Source organism: Hippocampus guttulatus, chromosome 13 (genome assembly GCF_054856545.1).
Source record: "Hippocampus guttulatus isolate MCC_2025c chromosome 13, RoL_Hgut_1.0, whole genome shotgun sequence".
In the NCBI taxonomy this organism is placed as follows: Eukaryota; Metazoa; Chordata; class Actinopteri; order Syngnathiformes; family Syngnathidae; genus Hippocampus; species Hippocampus guttulatus.
This window is the reverse complement of record NC_141273.1, coordinates 10,191,078-10,204,789: the sequence shown is the minus strand read 5'-3', so window position 1 is coordinate 10,204,789 and position 13,712 is coordinate 10,191,078. Positions and strand designations below refer to the sequence as shown.

The 13,712-nt window shown below is 45.9% G+C and overlaps 2 protein-coding genes across 5 annotated transcripts in view; one reads left to right on the top strand and one right to left on the bottom strand.

Moving 5' to 3' along the window:
• mnat1 (MNAT1 component of CDK activating kinase) overlaps positions 1-12,719 on the top strand; it is a 37,659-nt gene extending 24,940 nt beyond the window's left edge. The window contains exons 8-9 of one of the 4 annotated variants that reach the window (XR_015102595.1): positions 5,280-5,462; positions 10,125-12,719. Coding sequence is in view for 3 of the 4 variants with exons in the window: in XM_086126495.1 (XP_085982621.1) it covers positions 3,683-3,804; positions 4,475-4,626 (274 nt within the window). In the remaining variant the exon portion in view is untranslated. The other 3 variants (XM_086126496.1, XM_086126495.1, XM_086126497.1) reach the window with 3 other exon arrangements.
• On the bottom strand, positions 10,770-13,683 carry trmt5 (tRNA methyltransferase 5). The gene is made up of 5 exons (XM_086126489.1): positions 13,645-13,683; positions 12,921-13,507; positions 12,321-12,445; positions 11,136-11,778; positions 10,770-10,917 (listed from the first exon to the last, which is right to left on the bottom strand). The coding sequence occupies exons 1-5, from the start codon at positions 13,650-13,652 to the stop codon at positions 10,859-10,861; spliced, it is 1,422 nt and encodes a 473-aa protein (XP_085982615.1). The 5' UTR covers positions 13,653-13,683; the 3' UTR covers positions 10,770-10,858.
• Positions 13,684-13,712: the final 29 nt, after the last annotated feature.

Here is a 13,712-nt window from a genome sequence, read left to right as displayed (position 1 = left end):
GGAGCCTATATTAGTTGACTCTGGGCGAGAGGTGGGGTTCCACCTGGAGTGGTCACGAGCCAATATTCATTCCGTAGTTAACCCTATTGACAGTTAAGTCTTCAGTCTGGAGTACCCCAGAAAAAATAAATAGAACAGCTCCTGCAAGCAAACGAGAGGTTGGGAGAGGAATTCATACTCAGAACCCGAGAACTGTGAGGCAGATGCGTTCGCCACTCGTCAAGTAGGCGGCCTGTTTCTAATTCTCGAGTTACTTTATTTAGCGACATGAGAGGCTTATATTAGAAACAGCTCTCAGAATGATGCAAAGCAGTTCTACACTGCAGCAAACAACTACATTAATGCCCAGTGTACCTTTAGTACCATTCTGACAGCGTGTGCCAAAACTGAGCACTCTCTTTGTAAAGGCAGATTATTTTGGATAAGATCTCTGTTTAATGTACTTCCATTTAAAAAAAAAAAATAAAAATCTGTCTTTGATAATCTACCGGCATAATATTGAAAGGTGGCAGATGCTTTGTTAGTGATCAACAAGCATTAGGTCAAATTTCCAGCCGTGATTCTCCCACTTATTTTGTTCAGGGTCATGGCTGAGCAGGATCCCATCCCAGATGACTTTGGGCAAGAGGCGGAGTACACTTTGAATTATCCATTTAGTTTTTTAATTTATCGACGGTATGTAGTTGTATCAAATATTATCAGTATCATAATAGAGTACTGTCTAGACCTTTTAAGGATACTCAGTCACCATCAGTTGTTGCGGTCTCTTTAGTACAGTTTTATGGGGAAAAAAAACTAATCCAAGAGCAGTTCTGTTTTCTCCTCGTAGCACAAAATTATGCCACATGATTTTTTTTTTCCCCCCATGAATTTGTTCCTTTGTGTATCCCGTCACTTCGGCACCCACTTGTGCCCAAGTACTTTTATTAAGCTTTTGATTTTATTAATCATTTGAACTGATGGCAATTTGACGTTCCCACTCTAAGGACCGTTTGAACTTTTATCTCATGTGGTAAGAGGTTCGTGTCTTGTCTCGAATAGGCAGTCTGATCTTTGCGACAGCGTTGTCAACAGTATAACCACTCTTGGAAACATGAAGGGTTGAATATGGGAGGAGGCTGTCTGTCTCATCTTCATCTTATGTACAGCACGAAGGACCATGCGGGAACGCTCTTTCATTTTGCTTGGACTTGCATGTGCGATTGTCATCTGGGGTCTGACTTTGTTTTCCACAAGAACACTTTTTGAAAGCTCCGGCTGTGTAGGTGATGAAAGGCTGACTGAGATCTTGGACAAGGACAAATCATATGGGCTGGTGGGGGTAGGGATAAGAGCAATTGGCTACAGAGCGTTGAAACATTTGACTCAAACCTCAAGTGCTGACAATGAGGCCTCGCCAGAACAGTTGTTTGTGTTGGCTCTGAGCACCCCGAAATTACCCATCCTTCTCTGACAAAATTTGCTCAATGCACTTGCCAAAAGACAGCATGTATAATATTTAGAGGTTTTGCCTCCTCCCTCTGCTTTTCTTTGACATAATTGGTGGAAAAAGTGAGTTCTGTTGGGAGCGCTTGTCAGGCATCTGCCGCTTGTTTCGAGGTGATGCCGAGCAGCTGAATGAACAGTGTTTAGTCTGGGGCTCCTCTCCTGGGAATGCACCTCTCCATGGGAGGAAGTGAACCTCTGTGTACTTTCTCCCACCAAAACAGGCCAGTCAGAGAGGGATAAACTGAGATGGGCCCTGTAACAAAGCATCAGTCACTGTACCTGAATGATTCAGTCGGCCCATTTGTCTTCTGGAACAGTCCCACCAGATTCAGCAGAAAAAAACAAAAGTGGAAATATATTGAGGGATTTCATTCAATAAATCTGTTTTCAGTTTTCGACATTAAATGGTGCTGTGTCGGGCCATTGCCTGACCGGGCCGCAAGAAATTTCAGTCACGGCTGCTCAAAATGGCCCAAAAGTGTTTAAAAATATATATATATATTTGGTTTTATGTTGGTCCAGTAACCCCTGTATTACATAATAATTGTCACTGATATGACCGTTCGTTCAGGCTCACACAAGTAAAGCATAAATCACTTGTACACACATAGACTAGTCATGTTTAACATGTGCTTAAAGGATGTTGCGCTCACTACTCTGGTCGTGAGCCAGAGGTTAATGGGTCTCTGAGTGATACTCTCCTCCTGCGTGAAGTCTTCACCCGCAGCGTCCCCCAACGATGTCTGTGTGTTTTTGTGATAGGCATGTGTGAATATTGCCAGGGTTATAGTGCACAGTGCCCCAATTCTGGGCAGACAGCTTTTCGGACACTGTGGCTGTGGCTTTTGGAGTTAGCATGACCACAAAAAGCCATCTATAAGGGACTTTTGAATCTCCTTCTGTGCTTGCTAAATCTGTCTCTATCTGTCTCCTTTGGTTCTTCCACTTACTTTTGAACAAAAGTCCAAGTCAGACATGATGTTTTTCTTTTCACACCTAAATTCTGAGGATTTTCTGAAAGGGCTTCCCCATTTATCCCACATTCTGTGATCTCGGCTGGGTGCGCATCCATCTGATGTGCCTGATGTAGCTGGAGGCGGATGATGTGATTGGGGAGGACCTTGAGAGGGTCATGGGTCACTGACGGTAGTGGACCTACGGTACGGCACCGTGGACGTGAGGGTGCTGAGAGTGACAGGACCAGAGTGATGGCACCTTGGAGAGACTGTGAACCTCACCCAGTCACACTCTCTCGCACAAACACAGCTTTGATGCTTAAGTTATGAGCAGGAGGCTATGGCGCCGGTTGAAATGACCCCACATGAACTCCCTGAAGAGTAGTTGTCTTTGATCTACTCTTACGATAATTTAAAGACTCATATTTTGGACTCAACGGGCCAATAAAAAGAGTCAGCATTGTTGCCAGAACGACTCTTTATGGGAGTTTGGTTTGTTTGGGTCTTACATAACAAAGGGGCTTTTCCCCTCAAAATAATACTTTGAGACCTAAAGTTGAACTTGGTTGCTCAGATATCTGATATGTCCTCCACTCTCAGTGCATGTGCCGCTTTCTTGAGTTACAAGACCTTGCGATCATTTAAGTGCTCCTATTGCTCTGGTCTAATAACTTGGCTTCACTCTCGCGGCGGTCACAAATGTTCAAATTTGCATAGCCAAAAGAGATCGCAGCCGCTGTCGGACAACAGGCTGGAGTGCAGCCATTTGACTTGCAAAGTTGTCCATGTTCGACGAAGCGCCCCGTGTCTTACCGCCCATCACGTGACTTCGGCCGAGCTTAAATTCTCAGCCTCGGTCGTCCTGTCGGTGCGGACTTTCTTCGTTACTAACCAGATCAAAAACAATATGGAGTGCAGCCATCGTTCAATTGTGCACCCACCCCCACCCAGGCCATTATCCTGTCTGTCTCAGTAAACAGACCATTAACAGACAGCGCTGGTGGAGGCCAAATCACTATTGTTTCCCCTCCCATAGATCTGTGCAAATATTGATCCTCTCGAAGTACCAGCCTAAATAAGTGTGCGTGGCAGTTGAGAAGCCTTTTTACTTGCCTGTGAGTCATTTCTGAAAAGTAGCGAGCATTACACAAGTGAGAAAGATACATTTCTGGTTTATCTACAACAGCACCACTTTGAGTGTTGTTGTTTTTTCCCCCTCTCTTTGGGCTATGCGCCAGACAGACTAGCAGTCTCCCTCTGAGATGCAGCCGGGCACTGCAAGCCGGTTTCCAGCATGAAGAGGACTCCAGGTTTATTGGCGTCACAGCTTCACTGCAAGCAAGGCCAATACTCTGCAGAGGTGATCTCTCGTGACTATTTTGAAGCGCAATTATATTTGTGGAGGTTCGTGAAAGCAGCTGCTCACTCGAAGGTCGAATGCTTTTCCAGTTTGACTGCGCTCATAACTAATGTGCTTGCACACTGTGGGTTTGTGTTCACGCAAACGCAACACAACCCTCCCTGCTCTTTACTCTTGGAGCAAAGCGTCCTGCGATGTATGGGTGATTAGTGGATTCATTTTCCCCTCTTAAGAGCGGGAGAAAGAAAGCAAACTTGTGTAATGTGGAGTTTAACACACACACACACACACCTCAAGGCAGGAAGTACATCACCGAGATGATGTCTGCGTTGTGAGCCCCCTTGTTTCTTGTCTTTTTGCCCTTGCTACAACCCTATCTTTCTTCTCTTGTCTTATTGAAATCCACCTTGCCTGCCCCTTCCAGTGCTTCAGGTGATTTGTAATTGATACCCACCCCTCACCTCCCCCTCCCGGGAAAATTCTATTCTTCCTCTGTGTATAGGTGCTCTATTCCCAGAATGTTACATCTGTCACGCTACTTTTGCTGGTGTATATGGGTGTGCCCCAGGCTAGCAGCCATTCCCAGAACGGCATATGTCCCTCCATTGTTTACAGCTGCATTTGGTTAGCGACGACACACTGATGTCATGTCATTCTTTTCCCTGTACAGTCCACTGGGCGCCCTCCCCCCTTCCTTTAAGCTTTTCAGGGTGGCGCAGGGTTATCAAGTGGCAGCTCCGGAGAAGAAAGAAAGACGTGCCTCTATATCAAGTAGCACCCATGATGTGTGATGTCCCTCCAAGCACCTTGGCTGTACTTTGACATGAAGCCCGTCCAAGTTAGCCAGCCTCTACTGACCCCATCAGGTTGTATTTGGGATGTGCAGGACCAAGACAGCGCTGTGGATGAGTGGTGACAGGTGGCAGCTATAGGTCAGGAAGGGACTCTCTCTTCAGGCACATGCAAAACAATCGGCTGTTATCGTAGGTGATGTCTGTAAGAGACGACAATATCGCTTATCATTAAAGCTTCTGACTTGAGGGCAACTTACAGATTCTCACTGGCCCTCCGTGTATTCGGTGGGTGTCATCCATGTATTAGGTGGGTGTCAATTTCAAGTATCAAGCAGAGAATCTGTTAACACGCTAAACATGTTGCTCTTAACTAAGTGCGAGTGATAGCTTCTGCCACTTCTCCTTCAGGGATGCAACCTCGGTCTGTCAGTGGCGATGATAAGACGCTTGATAATGGATAAGAGGTGATGTAACAATACAGAGTCCCCTTAACTCGTTCACAAGTTGAGATAATCTGGCGGACAGTGGGCCGGCTAATAGCCGAGGGTCCTTCTCACATGCTGCCACATCCCAGAGGAAGCTGGATTCAATGGGAAAAGAGGACGACCTTTGACCTGTGGTGCTGAAAAGCTGCTGTTGACAGATATAGCATACCTGTGAGAATGTTTGCCTTGTCTGCAGGGGGTATCTGGACTGCACTGTGGACCAATTCCTGTACTGTGCTCTGCCGGATTTGCCGTCCGTCCCGAAGAGGAACAACTTCGCCCTTAGACAAACATGAATTGTGTAACCCGCTCACAGGGGCCACAAGCGGGCACCGCCTGTTACACACAATGTGCTCAGTGTGCTGCATCTTCCACACGGGTACGTTTTCTCTGCGGCTGGAGTGGTGGAAAGGAGGGGCAGATGGGGCAACCGTGCTGCGGGTGAAACCGGAGCTGCCGGTGGAATGCTGGGAGGGGGTGTTTTTGGAGAGTAGGGTTTGGTGGGGGTAGACTTAAGGGCTAGGATGGGTGATTAGGGGGTGACAGCTGAGTGCTGACCCCTCTATACTGACAAATCATCTGGCAGGTGTGTGGCTCTGCGCAACCACCCCTCCCTTTCCCTTCTTCCTTTGGCCCTCATCCTTTCCAGGCCAGGAATCCTCAACCACAGTCAGCGCTAAAGGACGACTTCCGGGCACCGTTGCTGCCATCTCGCACAACTCATGACTGGCCTTTGACAAATATGTCCCGTGTTTGTCAGCTGTGCTTGTTGTGCACACATCAATGCACCAGTCTGAACTCAACATGAATAATTTGACATTGTCGGCGAGGCAGCCAAAAACGCTTCTGATCCTTTGTAATAAAAATGAGAGATGACCGTGGATCAGTCAGAGCGCCGCAAAAGCCAACAAGTGCTCAAGCTGAGGTCTGGTCTCAGGTCACCGCTAAATCTTGAAAGGCGTCGTTGGACATTGCATTCATTCAGTGGATTGGCTCCCGATCACAAAAACTGAACGTGCTTTCAAGCTGTTTGTTGAATGTTGTCATGTGTAAAAAGGCTGCAGTCAAACAAACAGCGCTTTGACAATGAGGTTTTATTTTTTATTTTTGGAAGGCGCTTTGATTGTGTCGTCATCTGTGTGCATCTGCTCTGCGGTCTGTGTGTTCATTGAGTGTCTGCCTGCTGAAATAACCAGCGCGGCATGTTACATATGGACCGCCTCCTTTTCTTTTCCGTCAAGCTTTCTTAATCCAATTCCAGTCAATCTGAGAAGTCTAGACAAGGGACCCAGTGCCTGGTATCATTTGTTTCCCGTTCAGATTTGTGGCTGTTTGACTCAAGAACCGAAACCACCTTGGTTCCACGGCATTGTGCGTCCAAACCTAACAAGGACGCGTGCATTCTTAGCTCTAAATGACGCTGAACTCGCTGGAACATTATCTGCACTTTTCTTTTCATTTGAAATGAGGGATGTGACTGTTGTGTAATCCAGGCGGTGGGACGAAAGAAATCTTTCAGGGAAATTTCTGACTGTTATGAGTGATGGAAGGCTCATGTATCTAGGACTCCAGATCTAAAGTGGGGGGGGGGGGGGGGGGAATGGCTCAACGCCCATTGAAATAACGTAAAAGCAGCAGAGATTGCCTTTAGTTTTACTTATTTTAATGCCAAAGAGATGGCTGACCAAAAAAAAAAAAAGTCATAAATCTTCCTGTCAATGTGCATGCAAGTGGAAAACCCCGTGCATGTTTTGTGGTTTTGATTGCAGTCTGACATGCACACTGCCCCACCGTGTCCTTACGCTTTCTTCATCACCTGCACTCGCCCTGCCCCGCTCCCCCAAAGCGACATAATGGAACAATCCAAAGTGACCCATATTTACACAATAATATGAGGCTTTGAAAAGACTCATATCAAGTTGCAGCTAATGCTCCAGTGGGGCCGAGAGAGTGAAAGATGTTACAGAGCGAAACGGCTTGGGTTTCAGGGCCCCGTGAACAAAAGGCAAGTCCGGTCTTCAGGGAGAATCGGGGGATGGAGCGGGGGTGGTGAGGCGGGCAGTTGGCTGCTGAGAGGGGCATGTGGGCACACACTTGAAAGTGTGGCTGTTGGCACTGTCGCTTAAAGCGTATTTTGCCGTATCTTTTTTTTGCAAGTACATTAATAATAATAATAGATTTTATTTATAAGCGCCTTTCATTAGTAGATTCCGTACTGTGTGTGAATTGTATTGAACACATTCTGCATGTGTGTTTCAATACACTTGAAATACAATTTAGACCTATTTTAATTTGAAATGAAAAAAAGAATGCACAATTGCACCAGCTCTCCAACCCGTTCGTGACACCCCCCCCCCCCCCCCCAACACCTCAGGTCACATGCCATCAGCCAGCTCCCTCCTAAGAGAATCAAAAGCGATCCAACAGCACAAATACCTCTGCCACGGCTTAAACATTTTTCATTGAATCAAATGTGATTTATTAAGCTCAAATTCGCAACAGAAATGACCAAGGCACTTTACATATGGAGCAGATCAAAGACCGCTCTCCTCATCGAGACACCAACTGAACCCCCCACGTGTAGAATCGCTCGGCAACGGAGGCAAGGAAAAACTTACCTCTTCGGAAGAAACTTAAAACAGACTTGAGACTCGGAGTGGAGCGGCAGTTTGCCTTGACCGTTTGGGTTGAGAATGAGTGTTAGAGGAGAGGGAGATGGGAATGAGCGAAAGGAGAAGATTTGCAGCTGAGATAATAAAGCGGCGTACACTATAAATAAAGCGGCGTACACTATAAATTGTATTCAGAATAATGTTATGGTGATTAGTTGTGTTAATTGTGCAAGTACGACTAAATTCATTGCGGCGGATGTAAAAGTGGTGTTGCTTTTGGCTGTATAATCGAAAGTGAGCGTTCTTCAGCTGGTTTTGTTGTTGTTTATTGGTTGTTAGTTAGGAGGCTACATTCATCCACAGCCGGGCAAGTTCTTTCCCGGGAACGGTCTCTGCGTTTCATGTGTTGCACTCAAGCCTGGACTACAATTTCCCATGTTACTAAATGCCAATAAGCATGTCCCTGCCATGCTCCCCAGCGGCCAGCCATCGCGAAACATCAAGTGCTGGTTTGTGTAAACGCACTTGGATGCCGTTGGAGCTCACTGGGAGATAGAGCCGCCGGCTTAATAGAGCAGAACTGAACTAACGTGGGGTGCAAGGGGTGAGCAGAGGCCAATGGGGTTGGTTTAAGAGAAGAGGCTTTGTCACCATGATACCCAAAGGTGATTTTAAGTCGTAACCCGCACCCCCCACCTCCACTTCCCAAACCTTCTCTCTCACACACTCACGGATACAGACTGCACACACTCTTCCTCCCCACCCCCACCGCCTTCATGTTCTCTTTCTGCTCTCTTGCTCTCTCCTTAGGGGCAGGCCGGTATAAAGTTACACAGAGCTCTCGGCTTTCTTGGAAGGAATGACCACATGAGTAGCTTGGGGATTAGATTAGCAGGAAGAGCAGACTTAGCCCGGCTGTAAATAGCCCACTTTTTTCACCATTAAAACGGCCCAGCACAATATAATCAATAGGCAGCACTCATCGGATGCAGGAAGCCATATGAGAAGACCTCCCTCAAGTGCTCTGAAGGACAGACTACAGCAGCTCGCAGCTAATGAAGTTATTATTAATCACTGGCCCTCCTCTTTTGAACTTGTGTTGTTTCTCTAGTGGCCGATGAGTGGTCTTTCTACGCATTGACGTCCCCACGCTGCTCTTCGTCTCACTTTGCGCGCACGGTCGCGGGCCTCGCAAGGTCACGTCGCGTGACGTATGACTAAAATATTTGCGCGTCTGCATGCTAGCAAGAAAATGAAATTTTCTGCGCCAAGTTGAGCTGACATCACCATACGATCTATTTGCCGTGTACTTTCTCACAATTACACACCGACATCACACAGGGGTTGGATTACCGTGTAAAGCATCTTGAATGGCTATAGAATTCACAGACGTCTGTGCTCTTGAGTCCTGTCTGACTTTGAAGTTTTCCGCCCTCACAGGACAGATACTGGCGCCTAGGTGTGTGTGGGTGTGTTTCGGGGTGTTCGTATTTTTCACTTTAAACATTTTGTTTTAGGTGGCATTAACACAATACCGTCTTTAACATACAGTGGTACCTCTACTAAAGAAATGCATTGGTTCTGGAAGAAATTTCTTAACTCGAAAATGTCACTAAATTAGTCTACAAATGATTTATGCACTCCAGTTTAATGTATCTTTGTTCATCTGTCTATGTAGGCGACATATTGTGACAGGCACAACAATGAAACGCTCTTCCACGCAATGTTACATTTAACCTGTGGATCATCATTATTTCAGTATGCTGCATAATTTTTTTTGTTTGGCGGTGTGCTGACATTTTTGTAAATGTGCCTCATCGCAACGAAGGTTGGGGAAACACCCCCGTCATACATTTATGAAGTGATGTCTATGCTGACGAAGGGTATCTGTTTGCCAGAGTGAAATTTTCCAAACATTCAAAGAAAAACGGGGTCATTTTAAACATACCCTTCGTTGTTCGTGCACTTTTCTTTTGTAGCTCTGTTGCTACAAGACAAGTGCGCTGATGGTGAGCACATTGTGTGAACTTTTTTTTTTGAATGACACTGTGAAAATAAACGCTGACTTTGAGCATTGCTTAAAACCTGAGCGACTCTGGCAGGATACATCTGTAAGCACTTAAAATAAAAGAGAGACACCTCTAATACTTAAATTGCGCCGTGTTGCAGAGGCTTTTGGGGCACAAGGTGTTCTCAGTGTTAACGTACACTTACGTGTGTCTGCGTCGATCTCATCAGAGGAGCAAAAAAAAAAAAAGGGCCAGAAAAAATAACCCCAAGTGTGGATTTGACAACGGATAAACTTGCACTCGGGTTTCTCTGTTCTTGAAAGCAACGCTCAGGCTGTCAGACGGCGTCATGATTTACAGAATACCTCCATGACATCACTGACGAGAGTGGGGCGGGGGGGGCTTTCTGTGTGTTTACAGATACTTGAACCACGTGCGGGCCTCCATGCCTCAGGATACAGCCGGAGGATACAGCTCGGCTTTGGCGTGTCATCGAGCCATCCAGGATGCGTTCAGTGGTCTCTTTCCCTGTATTGGCTGACCCCAAACTCTGACACAATTCAACGGACTATTCATACATCACTGAACGAGGACAACTGCTACGATGGTGGTCAGTGATGTGAGATGTAGAATCTTTTTTTTTCTTTTGGTCACTTTTAGATGTACAGTAAATAAATCACAATTCAGTCTTTCTTTCGTTAAAGCAATTTATTTAAAAAGGAAATTTCTTTAAGGAAGCTCTGGATTCTAATAGCTGAGAGCTTGTCTGAACTTCAATTAATAGTTAAGAAGGCCACAACATTACTGTAGGGACATAAAAAAAAAGCAAATGAGCTCCTATAGAATAGCTGGACACAAAATTCGAAAAGATAACGCTCAGTTTCGATTGAGACTGTCACGGAGACAAAGGAAATGAAATATCACAACCACCCTTCGGTATAATGCAATGCGGTAGTACTACACCACTACCAACTATGATGAGAAATGTTTTTCCGAGTAATACCTCTCAGAATTTTTGATACAACTTGCACTCTCTCTTATTTTGTTGTGGCAATGTCTGCTATCAGTTCATCATATGAAAAAAAAATGGATCAACTCAAATATGTCCTCAAGCGTACTTTTACAGTGACATCAAGTTATGATTTAATTCACTTTCACGATGAATGGGTGGTCTCACACTTTTGTCGCTTGGGGGTTGGTTCCTCTGAAGATTCTACGGATAATTGCGGGTAAAATAAAAACAGTCCGTCAGTGCAATGTCAATATTAACACAAATCGACCAACATATTAGAATGATAATTAGCGGGTGTTCCGAGTGTGGACACACGGGCAATAAATTGGGAGCAGCGTGCATCAAGTTCAAATAAATCTTGTCAAGCGCATGGCTCTTATCATTCTAAATATTTGAAATCATGTCGTGTCAATTCTTACCTGTCTGTTCTTCATGCTGGCTGAAGAGGCTCTCTTTTGGAAGGGTGAAGCTTACGCACATCATGTCTTTGTTGGGTGCCACGTTGCGGACAAAATGCACAGAGCAGCGTCCCTCCAAAGGGAAGCCCAGGGCGAGAGACGCCCTCGCTACCATGTCCTTCTCCGGGTTGTTGTCTTTAGAAAAGCCATAGCAGTGCACTGTGGGGAGGTTGTCGTCGCAGGGAGCCGCCTCCTGATGCAAGAGGCCTCTGAAAGCATCCAGGAACTCTAAAGCCAAAGCGGGCAGGTTCATGACCACGTGCACGCCACCTTTTCCCTTAAACAGCGCAGGAAGCTCTCGCTTGAGCGGCCCTCGGACGAATGCTCTGCCGTCCAGGTTGAAGGTTTTCACTTTCCCTTCTACCTTGTTCATTTTGCAGTTGTGTTGCAGCCACCTGTACGACTCCGGGTTGAGGTCATTGGCGAACACGGCGGCGCCCGATTGTGCCGCCGGGATGGCAAAGGGTCCCACGCCGGCGAACACGTCAAACACGGTGTCACCACGCTTGACGAGCTCTACCACGCGCTGGTGTTCCGTGCTCAGCCTCGGGTTCCAGTATACGTGAGAGAAGTCAAACTCGTATGTCACCCCGTTTTCTTTCACCTGGGAAACAGATTGATGAGCATCTGATCTTACATCATTGCCATGTAAGAAGAGAACGTCCATCCATCTATTTATTTTCTCAAGCCCCCGTCCTCAATATGGTGGCGGGTGAGCTCAAGCATATCGCAACTGCTAACCAATCATTCAAACTCAATGAAACGAACATCAGACACCACACTGGGATTGGCACAGGCTCAGCCGCAAACCAAAAACGGAAGGCGCATCTATTTTATGGTCGCTGTCCAATAAAAAGCATGTGGTGTATGTAGAGGATTTGTTTGTTTACAGCTAAGTAATATTTTGAGGTAGTGGTATAGTTTTCATTGTACCGACAGTATCTGGTTAACTCATTTTAACACTGTTAACAGCTGGTTGGAAAAAAATTACACTAGTGAAGTGCACTTTTATTACACTCACCGTATTTTTCATGTTTCTTAAAATCAATAAATTCATACACGCATGTTGCAAATTTTACGTGGCCACAATCAATTTCTCATGTGCAAAATTACTTTTGCACCGACCTTAGATGTTTTTTAACTTACTTTGGCGACCATGTTCTCTTCTCCAGCCAGCACCTCCATCTTGAAGTTGCGATACATTGAGTCGATAATATTTGTCTTATTGACCACACACGTCACACCAGGGTTCTTGTCCATGATCACTTTACCTACAATGGGAGGGGCAGAAAATTTTGCTTAGTTTTTTTTTTTTTAATCTCCGTTTTGTTTATGCTGATCCATGAAAACATGTTTCTTAAGTTTGTTTGTTGTTACTGTTTTTCTTTTGGGGGGGGGGGGGGAATCATGTGTCCAGCAAGGCCTTATCTGCTGGTCTAAAGACTATCAGAGGACACATTTACACAGAACCTACATTTGCAATCCAAATTCTAAAATGTGTTCCATGTAATTGTATTCATTTTAATAAAATTTCTGTTGTCTGCACTGCTTGTAGGAGGTGTCTGTGGATTTTCACATGAGGCACAATCACATTTCTGCCTCTACGTGCCTGCCATGTCATGTTTCATTATTTTTGTATAGAACTGAAAGTTTTTAATTGCAATGGGATGGTGGTGTTAAGGGGTGGAATAAGTTGAGTATGTCCACAGGCCAGAAAATAATGCACATCTAGCCACTGGCTCTCACCAATGAGGTTCTTGTATGGGAGCTGGTGGTCCCTGAGGTTCATGTGTGCGATGTGTCCCACTCGGCTGAACGCTGACGTCACGTCCTGCCCCGGAGGCAGCACGGCCTCCAGCACCTCCTCACTCTTTAGATTGTCGTAGGTCAATCTCAGCTCATAGTCCTGTAGCTCCTGAGAGACATCGAATGACCTCAGCGTTTCCATTTCAGCCTCAGTAAAGGAGCCCGATGAGGGCACTCTGTGAGGGTCCAACAGCACCAGCCTGAAGTCAGGACTCCCTTCTTTATCCTGAACCACTCTGGGTACCCCCGGGCGCTGGATGGTGCACTTTTTCAGGCTCTTCATCACTTTGTTGAGAAACCGCGTGGGTACCCGTAGAGCTGGGACAGTGATTGTCTGTGCGAAGGCCTCTTTGTCAAGAGAAGTCATACCACGCACCTGCGGAGGCGCCTGGTACAGTTTGGCCTCCATTTGGGGCTTCAGTGCAAGATTTGCACAGGGGGAGGCTGCAGAGCTGAGATTTCGAAGAACAGCGGAAACGTTCGTATTGTCTCGTGTTTCTACAGATAAAAAAACTCTTTTCAGGAGCCTGTAACGACAAACCAGGCGCTTTCAGATACATACACATAAGAAAACTAACATGCACGACACGTTTAGTTAATTTAAAGGGCTGGGTATCAACTATTTTACTGATCAATGCCAAAAACATTGACAGTCGGCTCTTACCTCAACATACTTCAGAAACAACCACGCTTCCTAGATGACGTCATTCGTAGTGGACCAGTGTTTTCCTG

What these genes read in the sequence shown, in the direction of transcription:
- trmt5 (XM_086126489.1), bottom strand. An exon ending in AAGAGAACATGGTCGCCAAA is followed by an intron (nt 11,779 to 12,320) that starts GTAAGTTAAAAA and finishes TCTGTTTCCCAG; the next exon opens with GTGAAAGAAAACGGGGTGAC. An exon ending in CCAGCATGAAGAACAGACAG is followed by an intron (nt 10,918 to 11,135) that starts GTAAGAATTGAC and finishes AATTATCCGTAG; the next exon opens with AATCTTCAGAGGAACCAACC.